Consider the following 24509-nt stretch of genomic DNA (forward strand, 5'->3'; position numbering starts at 1 on the left):
TTACTCGCGAATTATAGATCACGCTGGCCAATATTTCCAACGAAAGCTACTGAAAGTGATAAAAATGGTAATTAGGAACAGGTGTACCCAAAATCGCAATTACTGTGCATAGCATGGCGAAGCCTGCCAGGAAAATGGCACAGCAGGAAACGTGCTGATCGTGACGCGGTCAATTGTATTAAAATTGTAAATTAGAGACGCGTGGCCGTCCGCCCGCTTACCAATTTAACCTTCGCGCAAACTTACTAGAACTTTATTTAAAAGTTCTTGATTCCACCCGATGAGTTTCCTTCGAGCTTGCCGCTGGTACTTGGTTTCCATCAAACTTCCCCTATCTCGTATATAATTTTTAATAAAGAGGAAAGATGCTGGCGACTTGACTACTCTGTCTCCTAAACTTTTTTTTCATGTTGTTCGATTCTTGGAAAGAACTGGGACTCTAATTGGCTTTATGCGCGTGGGACGTAATAATATTGTTATTAATCAAAACTTCTCTGCAACATAGGCCTTTCTATTTTCCAAAATTCCAAGCTTCATAGAGTCAATATAAAACACTGTACCACTTCATTCTCTATACTCAAGATTCTAATTATACCATAAAAATGAAGTCTCAAAAGTGCAAAGCGCTAATGACCACAAATATCCCCGAAATTTTAATCTACAAAAATAAAACGTAAATCGATTCCATACTAAAACCAATCCAAAAAAAACTACCTACCATCAACGAGCCCCAAAACAACCCCCGAAAGCTACTGTCAACCCTCAGCGGAGCACCCTCACAGAAGAAAACACAAGAGTCGGTGGACCCACAGGGTAAACCGCAGCGCGGCGTGCCAGACCGAAAAGTCGAAAAGTGGATCGTCGGTGGCGTACAGGGTTGACTAACTCCGACCACGGGCATCAACACCTCGCTGGGTATCGCCCTGTTGATCGACAGATACGTGGGGCCGCGGAGGGTCGTTGGCCAGTTAGCGGACGGCCGCAGTGTAATCATTTGCGGTGGCGGTATGGACGCGCTCCCTCTCCTTCTCCCTCTCCTTCTCCCTCTCCTTCTCCCTCTCCTTCTCCCTCTCCTTCTCCCTCGCCCCTTCGATGGAGGGAGGCTCGGGGCTCTTGGCGCTGCCAAATCCTCCCCTCCCCGAGGCCATCCTCTGGCCCGACTATCCGGCTGTTAATAGGGATTGAGATCCTCTCGGAGAGGGTGCCCCAAGCGTATGCGGTCGCGCGCACTCCGTATCCGATGTATCGCTTGTCGAGGGCGCGATTGCAATTATGCGACGAGAGATTGCGACGGTGATGGATCCTTCGACGGATGACGGATCGCGGATGATCGTCAGGTACTGTGTGGTTTCGGGGACGACCGCGAGCTCATGCCGATTTTCGGATCGCCTTTCTGGCAATCGATTATCCGATGGACAGAGAGGTAGTTTGATGTTAGTTGGGATCCTGTTTCTGTATAGTTTAGGACTTCGAGCCTTGTTACGGTTCTGGCTTTATATGCTCCTGGACTGCTGCGGCGGATGTGAAATTGGGGGTGTTGCGAACTATGACGCTTTTGGCGCTGGGGAGTCTATAGGCGAGGGATATGGTTCTGGGGGACGCGTGAGAGTTTGGGGAACTCTCTGAGAGGTGCTCCTGGAATTTGGGGTATTGGAGTGGTGTGAAATAGGGTTTAGAGATTTGTTATTGAAGTTAACCTTTGGGGGAACAAATTGTCCTACCACATTTTGTGTCAAATTTGTTATTCCCTCTTCGAAGGCCTGCTGCATATAAGCGTTTTCTGCCACCATGGCGATTTGTCGCAGTGCGTTGCAGCAACGAGGACAGTCCTCAATTTCCAATTGTGGGAAATAAGGGTAGACTTACGAGCTTAATTACAAGACTTAATTACAACCTTTTCTATCATCGTACCCGCTTCAGTCATATTTTTAATCTCTCCACTCTGTGTTTATTTGTTACCTTACAAAGTACATCTCAATCTTCCCCTATTTCCTCGGTTGTTTCCTCGGTTATCAGGAGCATATCCTCCAACAAATTACTTCGCCTCAACTAGCAGTCGCAGATATCAAGGATGATTGATGCAGTGGCCGAGGAACGTGCGGAGGTGGTCCGTTTGCCCAGAGCGCGCGCGCAGACGATCGTTTGCACCGCGAACCGATAGGGCTCGGATGCAACGGTGCAGTCGCAATTATGCACCGAGGAATTGCATTTGCCCACGGCGATGCATCATCGAGATCGTCCTGATGGAAGCCAGAGCCGGAGAAACGTCGAGATAATAGTATTGATAAATCGGCGATCGATGGAGCTTTATATCCTCCATAGGAAGATGTTAATTACTCGGAAGGGAAGTCTCGCGATCGATCCTTGGAGTTAACAATTAACAGCGACTTGAGTCACCTGTGAACTTTCCATTCTCCTATCGCGATCATAGACCACGGTTCAGGCGAGTAACTTCTTGCGAGTTTGGGGGCAGACGCTTACGAGAAAATTAACTGTGTTATCCCTCTGTATTGATTAACCGTCTGATGGTTCAGTGATATTAAAGCAGAGGTCTGTTTTTAGTTCATTACTTTATTTAAGTTTGCTAATATCTACGTGCTTCGATTTTTCTATAATTTTCCTCATTTCTTTGCCTCTGTTCTCTTTTCTCTGAAATCTAAAGAAAAATGAGTGGTTTAGTTCCGCTTATTGAACTGTCAGAAGACTAATCGTCTGGTTTACGTTCCTGCACTAGCTTTTGTTGCCCCTTGCAACTGTAAATTTCTACGACCACGTAATCATTGAAGTGATTTTCATTGAATTCGAACGGGATAATTTCGGCGAACGACGATGGCCCAGCGAAACTCGCGAGACTGTTCTAACGATCGAAAATAACGTAGTTACTCGCAGGCTACGGTTATGGTGCTTTCGTGGATCGAAATGGCGCGGTATCGCTTTAAACGCGAGCCGAATGGCCGCCATCCGGTCCCTCGATCCTCGAAAAACGAAAGGGACGAGAAATTAGATGCGCAATTTATTGATTGCGGCAAATTGGAAAGCTGCTGCCGCCCTCGCTGGTTTATTCGACGCTTTTAAAGCGGCTCCCCGACATGCCTGCCCCGCGTTTGCATAATCAAATATTTTTTTCTTTATGCTGTTGCACACGGTGTAACGCGCGACCCATAAATCGCGGCTTAATTGCTAATTTCGCGTGACAATCGATTACTGGCTTTTTAATTTATCGACGCGCGGGATCGCGACGCGCCCGATGCGCAATAGGACCCACCACTACGTCTCGATGTGCACGTGTAATCTGAATGGGGAGGTTTTTGAAACATGAGTTCGAGGTGATTCAGTCTCGGTTCGATTGCTTTCCTGGTTATTTGTGGAACAGGATTTTTTTGAGATGCAACTGGATTTTTTAAAGTTGTTTTGAAACAATTTTTTGGACTTGTATCACTGACTAGAGATATTTAATATTTAATATTTATATGACTGCATTTTTGAGGCTCCTAAATTTTCGATTTAGGTATTCAATATTAGCTTCGAATTCTCTGAAACTTCTTACGCGATGGTTCATCGTTTCAAGTTCTTTTGAAATATTGTACTCGATTATTTTGAGCTCTTGATTCACCGTGACCTCCTTTCTTTGATATTTTACCTGCATTCTCGTGTCATGAAGCTTCCACAAATTTTCAACATTTTTATCTCAAGCCTCGTAAGAGGATCAACCCCCCGAATCGCTCATCTTTTATCTCCTATCTTTTGAGCTAGCTGAGTGCCGTTGGTTTTTACGATATTCTCAGCACAGAAGCCATCCAACGTCCTCGAAACGGCCAGCCTCCGTCCTGGCAGGAGTCCAGAGATCATCTCCAGCATTGGTCATCTTCGCTAATAGTCAAAGGCTTTTCAGAGAACCAAACAACTAAACTTTCCCTGAGCTACAGCGACAGTTTTAATTGCATTTCCAGAACAGAGGCACAGCCAGGCGAATTTATCGTAGTATTTCAGTACGAGGAGCCTTCACTATTGTAAAATAATATTATCAGGATATTACAGTACTTTTCTCTCCTGTTTTTCTGACCTAATTGTCCATTAAAGAATTTACACGACTTCTTTTAAAAAAAATCCTCCGTGGTTTCCCTTCGAATTGAGGTACTCGGCGGAATTGTTCTTCTGAGCCAGTTTTACTCGTGTACACTCCAGAAACGTAGAACCTTTGACCTCCTTTCCGTGATTCGGTGTGTCGAGAAGATTATCTTGATCGTGGGAAATGAACCAAATAAACTGGGGATCCAGAATCGCTTTCACAAGGTTCCTTAAACCCTCAATTTAACTAACTTCGACTAAATATTATGTACATTATTTCACAGTAATACCAGAAATTCTTTACACACTCAAAAAGTCGCGTGACTGCTTTTGAAACAGTTCCAGCTGCTCGCTCCATCCCTCTAAAATCTTGAAACACCCTCTACGCTACCCCTTCGAGTTTTATCTCAATCCTGCGCGATCGTTTCATCGAATTTCCAGAGGGATACCTTGGCGCGTTAAATTCGAGCCACCAGAGGCGGTGGACTGCGAAATTCTCCATATTTTCGTGGCGCAAAATGAACGCTAATTGACACGTCTGGCCCGTTAGGGGATGAGGGGCACGGGGGCTATCTTCGGAGGAGGACAGAAGGGGTGGAAACGAAAGAGTACGTCGCAAAGGGTGCACAGTAAAGGAATTACAGTGGCTGGGCTGGCAATTATAGCGTAATGTAATGTAACCTCGTTAAACGCGACGCGCTGTCAGGGGCGAAATTAGAAAATTGTAATCTAATACGACCGCATCGTCGGGGCCACTAAGTCGGCTTCGTCTCGTCGATGGAAGCTGGCAGCGAGCGTGTTTCACCCTGGAAAATATTTGCTACATATATTCTGGCTTCTTCGTATCATCCCTTTTCACTCCCACACTTTAACAGAGCTTGGGGGTTGTGTAATAAATTAAAAAGAAGCCTCAAATAGATTTATCTGAGTAAACATAACGAAATTTTGTTATTAGTGAAAGAGTTAATTGAGAGTTACAAAGATATTACATAGAACATTTTTATAACTGCAGTACTGTATTATAAATAACGAATTGTAAATTACTAAGCATGACTACCTATCTTAATATCCAATTATGAAAAGGAGGTAATTGGGTAATGAGAACTACTATTTTTATGAAAAAAAATTTGTCGTGGAAGATATATTAACTAGAAAATATTGAAACTTGTAATTTAATAGCCAAGGGATGTAAGACTGTGATTACTGAAAAATGTCTTGTGTTCAATTTCCGACAAATGTTCCACAACAGTTAACATAAATAGTGCTATCTGAATCAGAATAAGATTGATAGCATTCTACGAGTGGCGAGTAATGTTGCAAGTATAGGCTTTTACTCGTCCATGGAACTACGCTTCTTGATCTCCTCGCTCCATAAAGAATGAGAAAATGGGGGCGCGAAGAAAGGTAGCATTTAGGGAAGCAAGAACTCATTCCAGGAAACGTGGATAAAGAACCTCAACACGTGAGCTTCGAGTTTCGAGCTTTTAACCTTTCAACCCTTCAAGCGTCTGAGCTATTGATTTTGCACCTTGAACTTTGCAGCTTTCAGCTATAAAGATTGTCCTCGATTTTGTGGCCCCTTTAGCCTCGCACGAAATCACCCTCTTTCTTCGAGCTTACAATACTTACGACCTCAATTTTCAAAACCATTATTTTTAATCCCATATTTGCACTATTAACTCGTAAATGTGTGAAGGATGTTTCAAAACCACAAAAGATTCTAAAATTATAATATTTATTTGCTAACAGACTCTAGAAAAATAGTGTAACAGGCTATAGAAAAATTTACTAAGAAACTGTATAAAGATAGAAAAAATTGCGTAGCTTCTGAAAGAAGGAAAGTATAACTCCTTGCAAAGTTATGAAGGGAGAAGAAACTTCAGGCGTAAAAAATTAATTTTTAATGTCCAGAACTGCGCATTTAATATACAAAATGCCTCGTCGCCATTACCAGAGATTCGAAACTCCACAATGGCCGCCTGTTATCGAGCTTGCAAGCCTTGTTTCGATACTGTTTAGTAGAAGCAATGGTCTCCTCGCTAATGGAAGGTAACGACGGGGCAAGAACAATTCCCCTGTCGCGAAAGTTAGAAAATCCGCGAGGAAAATATTAAGTGTATCGTAAGCAGTGGCTTTCTTTCAAGTTTCCGACGATGAACGGTGCACACACCGCTCCCCTCCGTGGAAACTTTAATGAATTTCCAGGCCGGTCGAGCGTTAATTAAAACCCCTTTTTTCCGTAATGAATCGCCCGTTATCGCAATGAATGATTGTGTACGTTCATCCTCGGAACGGGGACCGAGGGCTGGCTGTTCTCGTCATACAGCTCGCCGAAGGGTGGCTGAAATAGTAATTAATTAAGTATACGGGAACCCTTGTGTTCCAGAAATGTTACATCCAGCTCGAAGCTTGACGTTATTGCGCCGCAGAATGGATCGGCGAAAAAAGAGCAGCGGTATGATGGATGGCGATCGTATCGAACCGTTCTTTTTATCTTTATTTACACAGCCCTTTGAATTTCCTTTCCTTCGCTCGGGATCTTTTGCCCATGAAGTACCTGTCAGGGCAGAAATCTTTCAAGTATTTTGCTCGTAATGCAAGAAAATTAAATCGATATCTATTGATAAATCAATTTCTTTTACTTGGACCTGGAAGCTTGGGTATTATTTAATATTAGTAGAGAAATATAGTGATGTAGAATTTAGTATAGGCGAACTGGGTTCACTGCCTTTTAATTATTTTCGCTATAGAAAGTGATCCTCGGTTTATCTTCCGCTCGCAGCACTTCCAACGCAAACTTTCCCCAGCATTTTGGCGCTCGTACGCGCTCTCCAGGAAACATCCCATATTTTTGTTAACACCCTCTGTAAAACAGGGTACGCCAAGGGTTTGCGTTAAACTCGGTCACGTCGTAACGCAAGGATCGTGGATCTAATCTTGCCAGGAACTCTGACGCGGGCTCGTGGTTATTCTATTCCAGTCTCCAAGGATCGACACACGAAATACTGTTCCAACTAATTACGAGCGCGCTGAAGAGTATGAATACAAATTAAAACTTTCACGAGCGTTTCTCCAGAGTTTTATAAACCGCCATCCTCCACACTCGGAATAATAAAGCAGCCTCTACGGGGCTCTAAACAGCCGCTGACACGACTTTATGAGGTAGAAGATATCGCTTGGCTTCGATGGGTCATTATTTATTACGATGGTGCACTTCCGCGAAGGGAAGGCCAGCTTCGTTGCCAAGCTATACTGCTTTACACTCTCCGCCTGATCAAACGCCGAGTGCTGTCACTGACCAACCACTGACCCTAGCCACTTTGTGCCCGATCGAGTATTGATCTGTAGGTCCGACCAAATACAGACTTATCTACTGGTACGTGGACCTAGCCAGTCTTCTTGGGCACTGTCAGGCCAAAGATCATTCTACTGTGTGTTCGAGGCACGAAATTATCTCCTGTGTGCTCGACCAAATATTGGCTTCGTCTACTGCATGTCTGACCAGGCACGAACCTGTACAGTGCCTGTCGCGAGCACGGACAGAGAAATAGAGAGCAGTGTGTGTCTGAATAAATACAGACGCAACTACTTGTGGCTGGGCCATTACTGACTACTTGCTTCTATGTCTGGTCACGTATGGTCTCTTCTACTGTGAGATTGACTTAATAGGATTGGCTATTGTGCGTTTAATAGTGCATGGACATTTCCTCTGCAGGGCTGAGTAAGGGAAGTGACTTAGCGTCTTATTGATCTGATAATAGTTTAATAGTTTATTGTCTGGTTAATGGAGTTTCTACACTTCCTCTACTGGAATGAGTATGCATAATGTACTCCGTCTTTTATGGGCATTCTTTCTTGTGTCTGACCAAGTACTGATTTTTCTACTTCAAAAGTAATTAAATTGTATGTAGTCAAATACTTTCTGCCAGAGTGTTATTACTGCAGCACCAGTTTCATTCTATTTATATAGGAAGCATACAATAGTAGCAACTTTACTGTACGTCTGATCAAGTACCGATTCCACCACTTCAGCACCAATAACCCTTCAAACTGGCGCCACAGTATCACCCACAATGTTTCCAACGAAGTACCCATCTCCCCCCAACCACGCATCCAACAAATAGCGCTAATGATTTTTATGAAAGCCCCCTCAGGCTATCCCAGAAGCGCCCAATAACACATTACGCCATTCACGAACGCGAATAACGGGGATCAAAGTGAAAAGGGTCTGGCTCGTATTTCAATCTATTCCACAAAATCGTGCGCAACAATTCAATTTACCATGCTCCCAAACTATCGCCGCTAATTATAATTCCCCATAATTCTCGCTTATTCGCTCGCGTTCGATTCAACCAGCAGAGATTCCCCAGCGATTTTGCAGCGTTCGCTGAATCGTCCAGTCGAGGTTCGTTCACCCCTTCTCGCGGGGTTACGATACTTTTCGAGCACCCTGTGTACCCTCGCAACAGGGCGCTTAGAGCGGCCTGCTGACGAGAAGTGTGCCGTGTGCCACTGAGTGGCGGCGATAAATATTCATGGGCAGCCAGAGTCATGCCTCACCGCGGCACGCCGCTATCTTTCTCCGCCTGCGCTGCCTCCGCACTGTATATCCCGAGTTTACTTACTCCAGGCGGCTAGGAACAGGGCGCAAGGTGGCTGAATACGTGACGAGGAGCCGACACATTTGCTGGTTATGGTTGCCGAACGGCGAACGACCCTGCTGATGCACCCCGAACGCCCCTTGCTGATTCGGCACTCGCTGTGACAGATGCTGCCCTCCGCGAGCGCGTTTGCGTGCTGCGGCTCGTGGATAGTGGGTTACCGTATGGGACAAGGAACTGGGGAGTCCTTGAGGCCTGGGATTCGAAAAATTAGGACTCGGTTGTGTGCTGGAAATTTGGAAAGATTGAGAACCTTGGGAAATTGAGAAGTCTTTTTTCTGTAATAAACTCTGGACCTCAGAGACAGATAAACCTAAGTTGATTTTTTTTTCAAAATCAGATTTTTTACAGGATCTTGTTGCCTTTTTCTTCATTTTACGAATTTTATCTGTAATCACAGCTAGAGCTATTCCCCAGAAGTTACAGGTAAATAATAGAGAGTGTATGTTAAATTTTAGAGGTAGTAAAAAGAGACACACATGAATTTTTCCAAATCTCACAAATTTTGCCTAAACACAGCTAGAGTTATTCCCAGAAGTTAGAAGGCGAAAAAATAGAGGTTGAACGTGAAGTTGAATGCCAGCATAAAATATAGCTAACAGAAAAAAAATTGTGATTCTACGGAGGCTCTCGTCTCACGGTGGGAAAAAAAAATAACGCAAAAATAAGCCGCGATGTTCCAGTAAAATCTAAAGCTCTCGGGGCCGATGCCAAGGGGACGGCCAACTAACACGGTGACTCTATCGTTACGGCAGAAAGTTCCACTTACGAGCAGCGTTGCCGAGCGAAATGAAATTCGCGCGAAGTTCGTCCAGCGGCTCTGCCCGCCGGAAAATGAAAACGTTCCAGGGAAGTGATAAATTGTAGCTCGAGTAAGTGGCGTTAAATCTGCCCTGACCAAAAATCTAGGAGAACTTCCAGCGGCCTTCTTTCCGCTTTTCTTCTGGGGAGAGACGTCGTGGCGGTGCTAGACTCGAAGCGATACAAAAATTGGAGAGAAGAACTGTGAGAGTTTCGCTGATATTAACCACGGGAAATTCTTCAAGTTTGAGCAGAGCAAGAAGCATTATCTTTACACGAGTATGTGGAGGGAAATACGGAGTGGAGCAGAGCCTGTATTTTATATGAAAGAATTCCACAGAATTCAGGCTTGAACTTGCAGTAAATTGTGTAAGAGCGAGGTAATAAATTCAAGAGAAAAAATTTCTCTTGAATTAAATTATTTCTATGAAAACCGGAGGAAGATTCTCGAAATGTTACAGACAGTTTTTGGTGGAGCAAAATCCAGAAACTTTTCCAAAATTCGTCAGCTATTTCAATATTAACCCTTCTCGTTGTTTCTGCAGCTACTCACCGTCTCCTATTCTCTCTGATTTCAAACATAAAAAGAGAAACAGGTCTTCCACTCAGACTGAATGATAAAACTGTTATAATCCCCCGCATGAATAGCGAAACTTTCACAGGGCCAAATTCTTGCCGTCAAAATTCATTCTAAAACTCCCTCGATGTATTTCCCCTGCCACAGCTTCCAGCGGGACAGGAAAAGAAAGAATTCGAGTGTTCTGAACGATTCGTACACATGACGAACGATCGTCGTTTCGATTAATTATCGATCAGCCGATGAACACGAGCCCAGGAGCGGATCGTTGGTTGTGTGCTGTCGGTGGGCCAGGGGGGACAAGCTGGGGGAGAGTAGAAAAGGCATATTTGATGCGCATTTACAGAGGGTCACGTAGCGAAGCGGCTGCACGCGGAGCGATCCGCGCGGAAAACGCGCTCAAACACTCGCATCTCCGTGAATCACCGACAGCTTTTACGCTGGGCTGGATTCAATTCCCTCGCCCCGCCGCCCCCGCGCTCGCGTTTTAGCCACTATTTATTCTGTTCGAGTACACGGTAATGCGATCGAGGCCTATTGCCGCCCGCGGATTTTCATTTATTTGCAAACTGTCCGTGCTGGTGGAACGTGAGCGAGCGCCATTGCGTCACGTTCGATTCCCAGCAGCTTCGAATCGCGTTCCATGCGAGACAAAGTCGCAAGAAACCCTGTCTTTGGATAGCTTTCAGATAGAACGGGTTTTGCAAGAGGGAGATTTTAATTAAGATATAATAGTAATTTTGTTAGAGGTTCTCTTCTAGGTTTCAGTTGCTGTCATAGGGATTTTAAGAGTTTTTGTTTCCTGAGCGTGACGAGTTGTGATAGTAAGTAATTGTAGGGGCGGATATAATGGAGGTTTTTACTGGTCGTCATTAAAGTTAAGTGAAACGAGGTTGTTTCTTGTTAGTGCAAGGTAACGTCACGCTGTTCTAAGTTCATGTGCGTCTTAAAATAGTAGTTCTCCAGGTTACAGTCTGTACCACGTATCAAGAACTAAGGTTTCTTTTTTTATTTCTGTTGGTGGGTATTAAGAAATAGGGGCTGTAATTCTAGAGCTGAGAGAATTCTTCTGGGTTAGGAGGTAGATATAATAGCAAGTAACAATAGAGAGAGATATAATAGAGAATTTCTCAGCTCTACATTAATGCTTCACGACATTTGAGTCCCCTTTGTCACTCGAAAGTAATGCCTGACTTATTTAAGTTCGTATCACTTGTCGAACATGAACTTCCCTCGAAGGCTTCACTATAAAGGGTAATTGTGCTACTTCAAGGGTTAAACCAAGAGCTAGATCACACATTATTATTAACAATCGCACACAGTGACACTCAGAAACTGAATCTCTAACATATTTTTATCATCCATCAACTTTTTTCTATTTTTGCTAGAAAATCACCTCCTATTTAATTATTCATTTAAATGCAGAGCAGCTCCAGCTTTCATCAGATTCTCGTGTCGTTCGCGTAATCTTTTCCCACCTCTCAAGCAGTCCCCCTAACAATAGCATTTCCCTCCAACAACCAACACTCAGTTCTCCTGTATTGCACAGACTCGTCGAACAAACAGCTGTCAAATGGTTGATTCGAGTTAGGCCGTCTCTCCGCGAACATCGATGGGGCGTTAATTCGTCGACTGTTCCGTCGTGTACTGGGGTGACGTCGTTAACGTCAGCTTACCCTGACGATCGTGCACAGGAACAAGAACACCGTCGGTTCGACGATTCAGTAATCGCTGTCAAATTTCAAAATTTCACGCTTGAAATTTCCGGCGACACGCGCCGCTTTCGTCGACAATTGCCATTGAATTTCCTCCCTGTCTCTCTTCCTCTCTCCAAAATAGATTGTCATTTAACGAAGCGTTTAAAGCGTGCCAAAAGCCTTTCAATGCTTCGAAACGTTCGATTTCATCACGATTATGCTGCGTGATTCTTTGTCGATTATGGTAGGAGCACATTATTGTCATCTCACGTGAAATCACGTTGCAAACTATAGCAAATCCATAGTGTGAGCTGAGGTTTTTCCCTTGTTTTAGATCGATTTTGCTGTAATGTGTGACGTGATTTCACTTGACGTGATAGTAATGTGTTCCCACTCTTACTCACGCGAAATTCTTACAGAAAATGTTTAACGAAAAATTGGGATGCCTTGATTTGGATTCCTCCAGCATTTTTATATGGAACGTCATAGAGTCGAAAGATACGAGGAAATTGAACCCGATTTTCGAGCTTGGCTGAGATTCTCACGAGTATTTCTAGCATTTGCATACTCGTCTCCATGGCTGGGTCCACGGGCCTCGACTTCGTTAAATCGGTCATATTTTTAAAGACGCGACGTTATTAGACCCTCTAGCTGCGACAGCGCCGAGGGAAGACCAATGGAGCGAAATCCTCTCGAGTCGTGTCCTACGCAGTGCGATTTTTACGACAGCCAGGCTGGGATGAGATGGACGTGAAACGTTCGGGAGATCGAGGAAATCGTAAACCTTTCGTTCGCTGGGGATCGTAAAAAGGGAAATCCTGGGCGCCAGTCGCTCGAAGGAAGTGTTGATCGTTGATCATCATGGTCATGAGGCTGGCTAATGGGATTTCGTGATCCGTGGGGAACGAAAAAACACTTCTGACTTGACTAGGATTCCATCGATATCCTGCTGATCATCTGATACGCAATCACTGTGCTCGGGGAACGTCTTGTTTCCGTTTTATCATCCACTTAGATCACTTCGATAGTTCGTTCTCAGAAGTAATGAAAGGGACGGGATTTGACTTCCTTAGTTACGATTCTTTTGCTGACGTATACTGAAAAAAGGAGATTGAGATCTCTAGAAATAGTTTTTGGACTAATTGATTCTTGGAATTTAATTCTTGGAAGAAGAATTTATGGAATCAAAAATAAAATAGTGTTCTAATTCTAGTCTCCCTTTTCGAGTTATTATTGATTATTGAAAATGTGTCTGACTTATTCTATCTATGGACTTATTCTACTATCAGTGCGAATTAGCTCGATTTGTCATATGTCGCAGTAGAATTAGTCGAGTAGTAGTCAGGCAACGCCTGAGCAGTTCAAGTGTACATAGTTGCAATAATTAATACCTCTAAAATGAGACCTAGAACATAATTTTTTCATGCGTTCCTTTCGTCATATCTTTACTTATAGAATCACCTTGTGTTCCATTGTCACCCTGTGTCTTCATCTATTTTCATATGTCTATTCCCAAAACAGTGTTGAACGTTTCTCAAAGTCAAAGATATTGGGAAATAAGAATATGTTGGAAAGAGATTTCCACACGGGTCAGGAAATTTGATTTTGAAGGCATGCCCCCGCACTTTCCCGAGTCACTTGACCAGGCTTTACTGGACATTTCCGCGGGCTTTGTCGGCGTTCCTCCATGAAACTTTTACTAGGGACCTTGGCCACAACCTCGAAGATATCCAGACTATGCGGTCACTAGACGGTGTCCTGCGTTCCATCTCCAAGAGGAAGTTTCATATCCGATATAGACCTGTTTCGTGCTAACATCTTTCACCCTAAAACCTTCACCCTTCTCGAAAATACGTGTTTTCGCGTCAAAGCTACTGTTTCATTCCATAATTTAAAAAGAGCGTGAAATAATTCTGTAACAAATAATTCAAGATCAAATACCACGTCTGTGACTCATGTACTACTTTCTACATTCCTTCCATGATAATATTAAAACTTGAAGCACAATGAACTAACCATTAAGCGTGGATTCGTAGCTGTAAATCCTTCGAAGGCAAAAACGAAAAGGCAGACAGGGAATCAAGAAAAGTGGAGACCCTGGCTTTCGGTACTTCGTATTTAACGGGACCACGAGGTAGTTGGGTTTTGATCGCCAATGGGGATGAAGCTAGTGCGCGACGATGGCTGCTGCGGCGCTCTCTAATCGTCCGCAAGCCGCTTAACCCAACCCCTTTCCTCGCATCGGCCTCTTTCGGTAACATTACGGCGGCGGTTGGTACACCAATTTCTCCATCAGACCCTGAACCACTGGCATTACCATCCGCCTTGATTTTCTCTCGCGTTGAACCCGGTCTTCGCTGAGGAATCGCGTCACGAGAGTAGAAGTCACTTCCCTTCCTCAGTAATACAATAAAGTTACTATCACAGTAAATGAAGCTGTAAGAAAGATTATCCTTAGAAAAAAACTTATTCTTTATTTCAGATTTAATTTTCTATTTAGAATCTAGAGTTTCATTATTTTTTTTCTCTTCTTTTATTGAAACATAAAATCGATCTTTCTCTCGACATTTCTTCGTCACCCCTTCTCGAGATACACTGTTTCCACTTGGAATTTTCATTCTCAAGCAAGAGACTATTCAAGACGCGATATTTCCCCAGTACCTGACCCTCGACCGTAAAGTTCAGCCGCGTGTTGTCGACAGAAGACAAACGACAGCGCTTCCCGAGCCAGCGTCCCGCGGCGTGACATTTAGACGATATTAAAATGAAATTTTCCCCTGTCGCGAGGCGCGTTTCCATTTTTGACGGCCAGCCCCGTCTGGCGCAGAAAGGGCTCCAGACGAGGAGGGGAAAGAAGTGTCGAAACGTGGACACCGTTAATGGGTTCCGTCGACGGCAATCCGTGGCTCTCGTCCCCGACGACGCGAGAAATGAACGACGCGCGTTTGACAGTCGGTGCGACGTGGCGCGTCGAAAAGTGACGGGGCATGTTTCGATCTCCACCAGTCAAAAAAGCACGCTTTGAATATTGGGAGGTGAAATTTTCGCGAATTCTGGTCTTGATGCAGGGGGACAGAGAAGGAATTTTGTCTTTGCGAGGGGGATGCAAAGTTCTGTCTGGAAGGTATCGAAGGTTCACTTTCTAAAATAAAAAGCGAAGCTCTGCCTCCTACGATCAATTTAATTTGCAAATCTGTGAAGCGCGAGGTAATTTTATGTGAAAATACTCACGGCGATCGAACAAAAAAATCATCGTCGACTGTCGAAGTTGAGTCGTTTCTCCAGCAACTTTTCACCTCTTCGAGAAAAAAGACGTTCTCGCGGCTGAATCCATACAAGGTGGAAATAGTCGACGAGATTTCCTGGAAACTCGTTTGAAAGTACAACGCTTGCTTTGCATTTCATTCGAGGAAGGAAATTGTTATCAATCTGAGAAGAACATCGCGCCTTATGCTTCACGAAATTTCCTCAAATTCGCGGGAACCTCTTTCCATGGAATATCTGATTCTAAAACTTCTTCCGATTGTGAAAGTATGGGCTACATTTGAACCGCGATGTCATCTCGAAGAACTCCTATTCAAGAAGTCGATACACCTGATTGTCGCATTCACCACTACATTCTTTAAAAATTTTACTGGGATGTCTACAATAATCCTAAAAATTTAAATAAACATTTGCTCTTTATTTTCCACTATCCCTCAGTGGAAATTTCTATTATATTTATCCCATGAGATTCATTTTCTCTTTCTATCTCTCTAGCTTCCCCCGTTCGAAATTGCCTTCACAATATTTTTTTTAATAAAGAAGAGAATTAATATGTCAACAAGTTATAATACGTACACACCTAAGGCTTACCAAACAATTTAATTACCAAAAATCCTCCCAGCTTCCGACTAAAGAATATTCAAGAATAGTAATAACCCAATAAAGTGTTGGATAGGGTCGCCAAGAAAATCCGCGTTTGCATTTCTGCGCGTAATCGCTGTGGCCACCTTTTCTTCGCGAGGATCCAATATCGAGAAATTACTTATACCGCTAGCGAACGAAGGAATAGGAAAATCAGAGATTCCTCTCTTTATATCCTGTCCACCCTCCAACTCCGAGCAGCCTCAGGGACTAAATTATTTGCGGTTCATCGAGAGGGACGTGGTGCTGTTTTACAAATCCGCCTCGTTACTTACCACAAGCTGTTCACCCCCTCCAATGCATTATTCATCCCCCAGCAGCTCCTTTCCGCGCCTCGTATATTTTATTTCGATCGAGCCACCACCTTCCGCGCCCTCGCCACTTCTCAGCTTCAATCAGATCCAGGCTCGATTTCTAATCCGACGGAATGCGTCTGCTATTCTTTTCACGGCCACATTTTATCCCAGCTCTGTTGGCGAGCGCTGGACACGCGTCATTGATTTCGTAACAAGATAGAGGGTGTCCGCTATTCTGAACGTCGTTTGTTCAACCCCTTTCGAGGATAAGGGGATAATTCCTCTTCGAGGAATTGGATTTTCCGTAACAATGGCCTTGGCATTGCTCGATGCGCTGTAAGTTGCTCGTGGGACTCAATATTTCTGGGATAAGTGGAATTCGATGCTGCTATGGCTCTGTGCTTGCTTTGAAAATTATGGGGGTGGTGGTTTGGTTTGTTTTAGGAGCTTCGATTCTTGGGAATTCGTGTGGGTATATTAGTAAAATAATTGTGATGGTTAATGTTATTAAATGAGGCAAATAATATTTGAAAAAGATGAGACTCGACTGTGATTGTAGTTTTTCTTTGGGTCTTCTTTATGAAAGCTATAATTTGTTCACCCTTTGACCTTTTCTGAAGAAGAAGGGTGATTTTTCTTCCTGGAATTTGATTCTCTTTAACAATAGAAGCGATATATTCCATCCTGTGCATTCAGTGGATCTTACACTCAGTCATTTTCCACTCCACAATTATTATAGCTATCTGATTATCGAAATACCTAGAGAATTCTCGATTACACAAGAACATAGACCGATCGACCCGTGAAAAGCTAGCGTAACTTTCCGCTGAAACTATCCAAACGGTCTGCTACCCAATGTAAGCTCTACATCCGCGAAACTTTATCAGCCAACTTTTCCCTAATAAGAAATTTCATCAAAGAGCGACGCCGCAGTGCAAATTTGCCGAATGCAACCCTTAAATTCATTAGGGGCGCAAATTTACATTGCTTGGACTACCTGCGATATCGCCGCGGCGGTTCTACTTAACATGCCCCCACTTGTATCACTCTTAACCATCCATATGGGGGATGGCAAAGAGAAACGAAAACTTTAGTTCTTTATTTTCATCATTTGCAATTCCCACGAGGTTGTAGAATCAAGTCGCACTGAGTACTCTTTGTATTTGGAGGAAGGAGAGCCTGAAGGAAAGTTAACACTTTGAATCTACTTAAAATTGTTTCTTAAGATATTTTTAGAAATATCGCATTTATTTGAAGCCAGCGTTGAAAAGGAATAAAATAGATTGCTTAAAAATATTATTCTGATTAATTATATAAATATTTTTTAAAATAGTAGTTTTGTTGGCTTAGCCCTCTAGACTTTTTACCAGAGATATGTGAAGAAAGAAAAACAAATCTGTCTCAATCCCTCTTTTTTAAGCATCTCTCTAACTCCCCTAAAAAATCCAACTATTATCATACGAATGATTACACAAAAATCGTCACTAATTCCCACACCCAGTTCAGAATCCCAAAACCATCCCCCCCACTCCCACCAGCGTACTTACAGAAACATTCAACCCAGAGTCGCTGTCGGTCACGAACAAGCAATCCACCCCCAATGAACAAGAAACTCGGAACGCTCATTAGCCCGACGCGTTTAAACCGCTCTCGGTTAATCGCAGCACGTGACCCCGCATTTTTCCCTCAGCCACGCGACCCAGCTGAAAACTCTGCACGCGTCACCCCCTCCAGCCGTTCGTCGAACCTTCCGTGTGTACAAGATCGTTAAGGGTGATCAATGATTGACGCGGACGCTGGTGAATTTGCATAGAGCCGATTGCGCTAAAAACCACAGCTAATCGGGTGGCAGCGAGCGTGTAAACGAGGAATCACGAGGGGCAAAAATGCCTGGTCGAGGGGTGTCGAGGGACCGTGGACGCTCGTCTCGCGTGGGCCATGGCGTAAGTGCGTGCGGATATTGGTCGAGTGCCGCGGCGTCGAAGGTGAAAAGGTGAAGGTCGAGGGGAAGGGAGGAGGACGACGACTGGGGTCGGGGGTTGGTCGGGGTGATGAGGATGCAAGGGGGTACCTAATTACGGTGGATTATCGTGAAAGTGCGCGCAAGGGGGGCACCTGGCCCGGGGGGCGTGCCACCCTACAGGGGTATCCCCCAAGGGGGGTACGTACCCTGAAGAGACAGGACGACGCTCGGTACATCTACATTTCGTACACGCTGCTGGCGGAGCTGCATCTCTTTGAACAGGTAAACACACGTGATTAATCAGCGAAATCTGGAAGTGTTGTTTTTGTACAGAAACGTTATATGGAGTGACAAGTATTTTTCCAGCTGAGGTTCTTTAATCGCGAACATCCACTATGAATGATTTTTATTTTACTTTTAACTGGATATTTCATGGGAAGAATTTCTATAATTATTGTAATGTTCTTGTGTCTGAGTATACAGAGTAAAAATTGAGAGATTCAGCGTATCTTTTTCTGAAGGTGCACACGTGATAATAGATTGAATAAACAGTAATATTTGATGACGTCATATATTGCTGGTGAAGCAGGGTAGAGTAATTAAGGGCAAAACATTTTTCCAATACTGCTTGTTCATTAAAGGCACCTCTTCAGCGGATTTTTAACAACCCCGAGCTCAGATATTTTCGTGTAACGAACTCGCCAGTAATTAAACGCGAAGGAGTACAAATAGATTGATAAACAATTTCATCCATAGCGTAGGTTAAACAAGTGGAAATCTAAACGCAATTAGTCCACAATTTTTTTAAATAACTTTCTGATAATACGACTTCATAAGTATAAATTTAGAAAAATTATGTACAGAAGAATAGAAATAATTTCCTGCAAATTCATGGCTTACTGTTCTCGGAAATTGAAAAGCCTATAGGACCCAAAAATAGTCCAGCTTCAACCTGAATCCCCCTGAATAACGAGGCCATAACCTGACAAACTGTTAAGGAGCTCTCCGTTCCGAGTGCATCCCTTTCGGCTGGTATCTTCCATAGATCACGTAAATTCGCCGGCTTAGTCCTCATGGGGGTGAAGGTAAGGGAGGCGCAGCGAGGCGGAGTCGTCGTGAAATCTCGGTGTACCGACGGGGTAATCGGCAATTCCTCATTAGAAATCCTCGGCGGTATGCACGTCACCGTGCGCGACCGCGTAAGTGTCAGACATTGATTAAGCCTAGCGCCGCCGATTAAATACGTCACGTGGAACAGGGAATCGTTCGAAAGACGACACCCCTTGAATTATGCGAACCCTTCCGCCGGAGGATTCGCTCCTTGGCGTGTCCCAAAATGTTCATCGTACAGATGGGATCGATTCTCCCCTCGACTGAATTAGATCAGCGCGGAAACAGAAATTTCAAGGAGGAAGATGACTAACGTTTAACGATCGCTCAGTTACTTTTTGACGAGAGGATATTTCCATGGCACTGCAGCGAGTTTAGAGTTCGAAGCTGTTCAGTTCTGTAGCGCTTAATCGGAGCGAGTTATATAAGTGTTTACTGTTTATTTATGCAAGAACTATTAGGGATAGAAGAACTATCCGTGCTCTCGGGGAAGTGGAATCTTGAAAATTTAAAGAGCTCTATTTAGCTTCGAATTGAGCCTCGATACGTTGAACGACGATTTACTTGTATCTCTAATAGCTCTTGAATCGATAGAGCAAGCGCTTTGAAGTACTCTATCCTCTCTGTGTATTTAAATTCTAAGTGGGCAAGTGAAATTTGTAGAATAAAAAATCGTGTTCAGTGGTTCGAGTCAGTAGAAATTGTCTGGTGTAACGCGGCTGGAATTGGAGATCAACGTAATTAGAACTCGGTGAACGTAAAGGCCCTCTAAACCGGGGCAGAAAGGTACGAAATGGAGCGGAGATTAATTTCATTCGAGTGCTTGCTATAGCAGTTTCCTGCGTAATTAAATTCTCTATTCCGCGACAGGGTGAAATATTCGAGTTAAAAGTGATATCATGAGATTTCCTCGGCCGCGAGGGCTCTAATTAAGTAACAAAGCCGTTAGTCATGTTTTAGAACGGCGCGGCTCGTCAGCCGCGGTTAATGATAAATGAAACGTCGGGTATCATTCGCGAGTCGCGCTCGCGACCGTATTTCCCTTTGCCAATTACGTATACCACGTGCTCCGAATATTATCACGAACCATGACGCTCGGGCAATAAAGCCTCCCTCCGCCACCCGAGACGTAATATTACGTCAACGTCGTGGCGCACGGCGGGGCATCAAAACACGCGATACGCCTCTCGCCGCTGGCGGAACGTGCACTTCGATTCGAGCGTAAGTATTCGTCGCTGTAATTGAATCAGAACTGTGCACGGACGCCCGTGAAATCGATTTAATTAATACTGTTTGCGCGATTCCAACAAGATTGTCGCAAACGCCCCTTCAAATTCATGTCTAGGCTGCGTTGAATATTTTATTGCTTGCTGGCTGAGGGAATTGTTTTTTTTGTTTTTTTTAGGGAGTGGGGGAATAGAGGGAATTAGGATAGTGGAGATGTAAATTTATGTATTTCATTTTATTTGTAAAAAAATTTCAATTTAGTTTTGGGTAGCTCTGATTTTTATTTATTTTTGGGGGGTTTTTTAACTCCCTTGTTTTAATACTTGTATTTATATTTACGATATAGTCAGTGTGGCTTTGTTCTATTTGATACTGTAAGATATTCTATAATAGAAATATTATGTGATTTATGGAGGAGAGTATAGAAGATATTCGATAACAAGTGCCAAAAATTTGAAGAGGTTTCTCTGCCTGCCAAAATAAGACGAAACTCAAGAGTAACAACATTCTGTTCGAGGTTTCAATTCAGAGCTACTAGTATTATTAAAGCAACGTCTAATATGTCTGATTATGAGTTGACCTATTTTACTGGCATCACTGCGCTAGACCTAGCTAGTACTCACCCTAGTAGAATAAGCCTTCTAAGTCAGACACCATTTTGAAACCTATTCAAAACCTTCCAAGTTACCTACCAAAGAAAACGAGAAACCAGTCCCCCACTCACCTATCAAATTAACCCTTAAACCCTCCAAAGAATAATACACGCGACAGACGAAGATTACCATCGTCAATGTCCCCGTTCACCATAGTCGATCTACGCTTGATCACCAGGATCGCGGCAACGAACGATCAGCCCCGACCATAGACGATAAAGCCCGCGTAGACGATCGGGCGTCGCGCAATTAGCGTCACTCGCCCCGTTATCGTCCTCGCGGAATACATATTCAGCTCGACCACAGGAGTGACCAGGCACTGCAAGCAAATCGACCGTGAAATCGCACGAACGAGACGTCGCCCGATTTCTCGTTCAACGATGCCCCTCTATCGACGACGAGAGAAGGGGGATGCAAAAATGGGGGAGAAAGGCTGCGGGTAGGCGGGCTCGAGACACATCGTCGATAACCTGCATTTGCGTAATTGCACAGGCGGTAACCGCGATAAGAAACACCCAGGAAAAACGATTTCCCGTGTTTTCACGGCCCATAGAGCCCGTCGAATTTTCCCTCCGACGATGCTTCCTTCCTGGCTGGCTGTCTAGGGTCAGCTTCACAGCTACTCATTAACCTGGCGAATCTAATCTGCATCGAAAGTGTGCTTTTAAGACGGCTCGCTGCGAAGAGCCTTCGATCATTCTATCCTGAATCGCGATCGATAGTGGGGGATCATTTCTCTGGGAGCTTTTGTTTTTCATGGGGAAATTGAAAGGCGGATGTGGTACGAGGGTAGTGGGAAATAAAATGGGTGTTAAAATGGGGGTTACAGAAGGCTTCTGGATTCTGTGATTCTTGATCGACAACATTTTTCTTTTGATAGAGAGAACTTTCAGAAAGTATACTTTGATATTTCATTTTTAGACTGTAGAGGTGTAGAGTCGTTTTCGTTTATAAAAATTTCCCAAGAGCAGTGCATTTAATGCTTGAAACTCCTCGCGCAGGTTAGGTAAAATTGTGCTTCGTTAGCCAATAAAACCGGGAATCCTCTGATTAATCCGCGAGAAACACGCCAGAGGCTACACGCGCGTCGAACGATAAATCCAACGTCAGCGATCAGACTTCATCGCCCGCGACGCAGATACGCCGCTGTTCCAATTAAACGTCACCGATTCGCACTTTCCACGGGGATGCCGACGAAAAGCATTTTGATGGATGTACCGAGCAGCTTTCGGGGCTAGTTCCTTGCATGGTTGCACGCCACATGCCACAATATTTTCTCTCCATTTTTGCTCGTTTTTCCTTCGTGTACACCGTGTGCGCTATGAAAACACGAACATAATTTCCGAGGTGAATCCGTCGGATGAAGGTAACAATTAGAACCTGGTTACACGAACGTTGACGATCGTCGAATTTGATGGACAATTTCACGTGTCTTCATTATTTTCAACTGAGAGAATAAGGAAAGACACGATGGACGTTATAAAGTCTGATATATTAACCTTCCGTGTGATGAGGCTCTTAAGAAGGAACGTGAGACAAATATATTTCTATCTCATATGTTCTCTGACGGTATTGAGATGGAATGATTAAAGTTAATGGAAGAATCATCAGGGTTCATTTTAGCTATGTTTCACTACACTATTTTATTTTATTATTATTTTACCATTTTTACCATTATTGTTTTAAAAGTCTAGTAAGCTATGTTTGCTGAATACCTTAGATTAAAATTAAATAATATAAATTGGGTACGATACTTCTCATGTAAATTAAATTCGTTCCATTTTCGAGTCGTTTAATAAAAATTGAATTAAAATTCGAGATCTTCTCCTCTAACTACGCTTTAATACAAAATCAGTTCTTATTTAGTCAGGATAAAAAATTGTCAAATTTTCTATTCGTCTCCAGTAGCATAAGTCCACCTTCTTACCTCGATCACATTTGCTGGCACACCCCGTAGCTTCCAAGCTCGCGCAGTCTGTCAACGGCGTCAATTCACGCGGAAACTGGAAGCAGAAAAATATCGCGATGGCGTGACCCGTCGATCCACACCGAGGCCAGATGGGAATCGAATCGTTGCCTAGATTGCGATCGCTTCGCGTGTGCCTTTAAAATCGAGAAATCAGAAAACAGACGCCGCTGGCGTGAAACTGGCAGCAGACGTCGGATTAAGGCCGCGGCATCGCTGCTCGTCGCGACGAGAAATATGAAGCATTCCCGGATCTCGTGCATTCAATCCCGCGACGAGCTTCAATTCCTGCTTCCCTGAATTATAGAACTTAATGTCCCGAACCGCGGGAAGAAAGCTCTTGAATTATTAGTCGCTTTCCGACGTAACTTCGCCAGTGATTCTTGAATCGGAAACGCAGGAAGCTTCCATTTATTTTTGGAGAATTTCAGGGTGTTTATCGATCTTTAATTCTCCTGATCTGAAAATGCTATATATTTCTCAGTGGGTACTTGAAAGAGGTTATTCTTAGGTTCTTGGTGGAATTTTATTGTTCATGTAGCTGTAGTAAGTCGACCCATTAAAAGCACTTATAGATTCTACAAAATAGCGTCTGTAAATTGTGTACCTACAAGATAGTGTCTACAGATTGAAAATATATTCTCCAATTTATGAGAACACATACTGTTAGAATATTGATTAGAGAAACGCAGAGCTACCCCCAAGGTGAGCAGACTCTGCAACTTTGTTGGAGAATATTTCTTAATACGCTTGCATCGGCCTCGATTTATTTTCATTGGTCGCCGACGGCGTACGTCACCGCCGAGGCTCGTAACGACGATGTACATGGAAACCAAGCATAAATTACTTCTGGCCCAAGCGTTCACCGCAATTCATGTCTTCGTGATGACGGAACACCGTAAATGTTCTCCCTACGCCGCGAGAATACTTCCCCTTGTTCCTGTGGAGCGAATCCATGCATATACTGAAAAAAAATAGCAGTGTCAAATTAGGGCGTCTTTCTAGTTAGAGCTTCTCGACTTGCCACATAATTTAGTGTATAAATGGTATTATTTTAGTGATGAAGAATAAGCTGAAGAATAGCCAAGTCTTGTGATGTTCTGACGAATATATCTCAACTTGCCTTGCTCGTACGAAAAATAGTTCGAACATATTCGTCAGAACCTCAGTTCACCAAAAAATGCATCCACTGTAACTGCAACCTTAAGATATATAACTAAAATACTCTTAATTTTAGCAGTTAATTATTTTCACCCTTCGCCCCACCAATATTAACGTTCCTCTTACCCTTGTTCCAGGACCTCCAATCGGAAATCGAGACCCACCGAGACGTTTACGCGTCCCTGAACGGCACTGGTCGGAAGCTTTTGAGCTCTCTGGCCAGCCAGGATGACGCCGTTATGCTGCAGCGTCGTCTGGACGAGATGAACCAGAGATGGCATCACTTGAAGGCGAAAAGCATGGCGATAAGGTGAGTGACGGTGAAAATCGTTCGTTCTTCCCTTCTATTTTTCACCGCTCGTCCTTCTTCTCCTCTTCCGCTGCCCTTTTTGCCTCCTTTTCGGTCCAATTAACGTTCGCGGT

At 43.7% G+C, this 24509-nt stretch overlaps 1 protein-coding gene across 1 annotated transcript in view; it reads left to right on the forward strand.

The window, feature by feature from the left end:
- Positions 1–24509, forward strand: part of LOC143185975 (dystrophin, isoforms A/C/F/G/H) — a 431935-nt gene that overhangs the window by 317338 nt on the left and 90088 nt on the right. Inside the window, exons 39-40 of the mRNA XM_076389324.1 lie at positions 9356–9369; positions 24224–24396. Coding sequence (XP_076245439.1) covers positions 9356–9369; positions 24224–24396 — 187 coding nt within the window. The remainder of the gene's footprint in view (positions 1–9355; positions 9370–24223; positions 24397–24509) is intronic.

The sequence above is a fragment of the Calliopsis andreniformis genome, chromosome 12, assembly GCF_051401765.1.
Source record: "Calliopsis andreniformis isolate RMS-2024a chromosome 12, iyCalAndr_principal, whole genome shotgun sequence".
In the NCBI taxonomy this organism is placed as follows: domain Eukaryota; kingdom Metazoa; phylum Arthropoda; class Insecta; order Hymenoptera; family Andrenidae; genus Calliopsis; species Calliopsis andreniformis.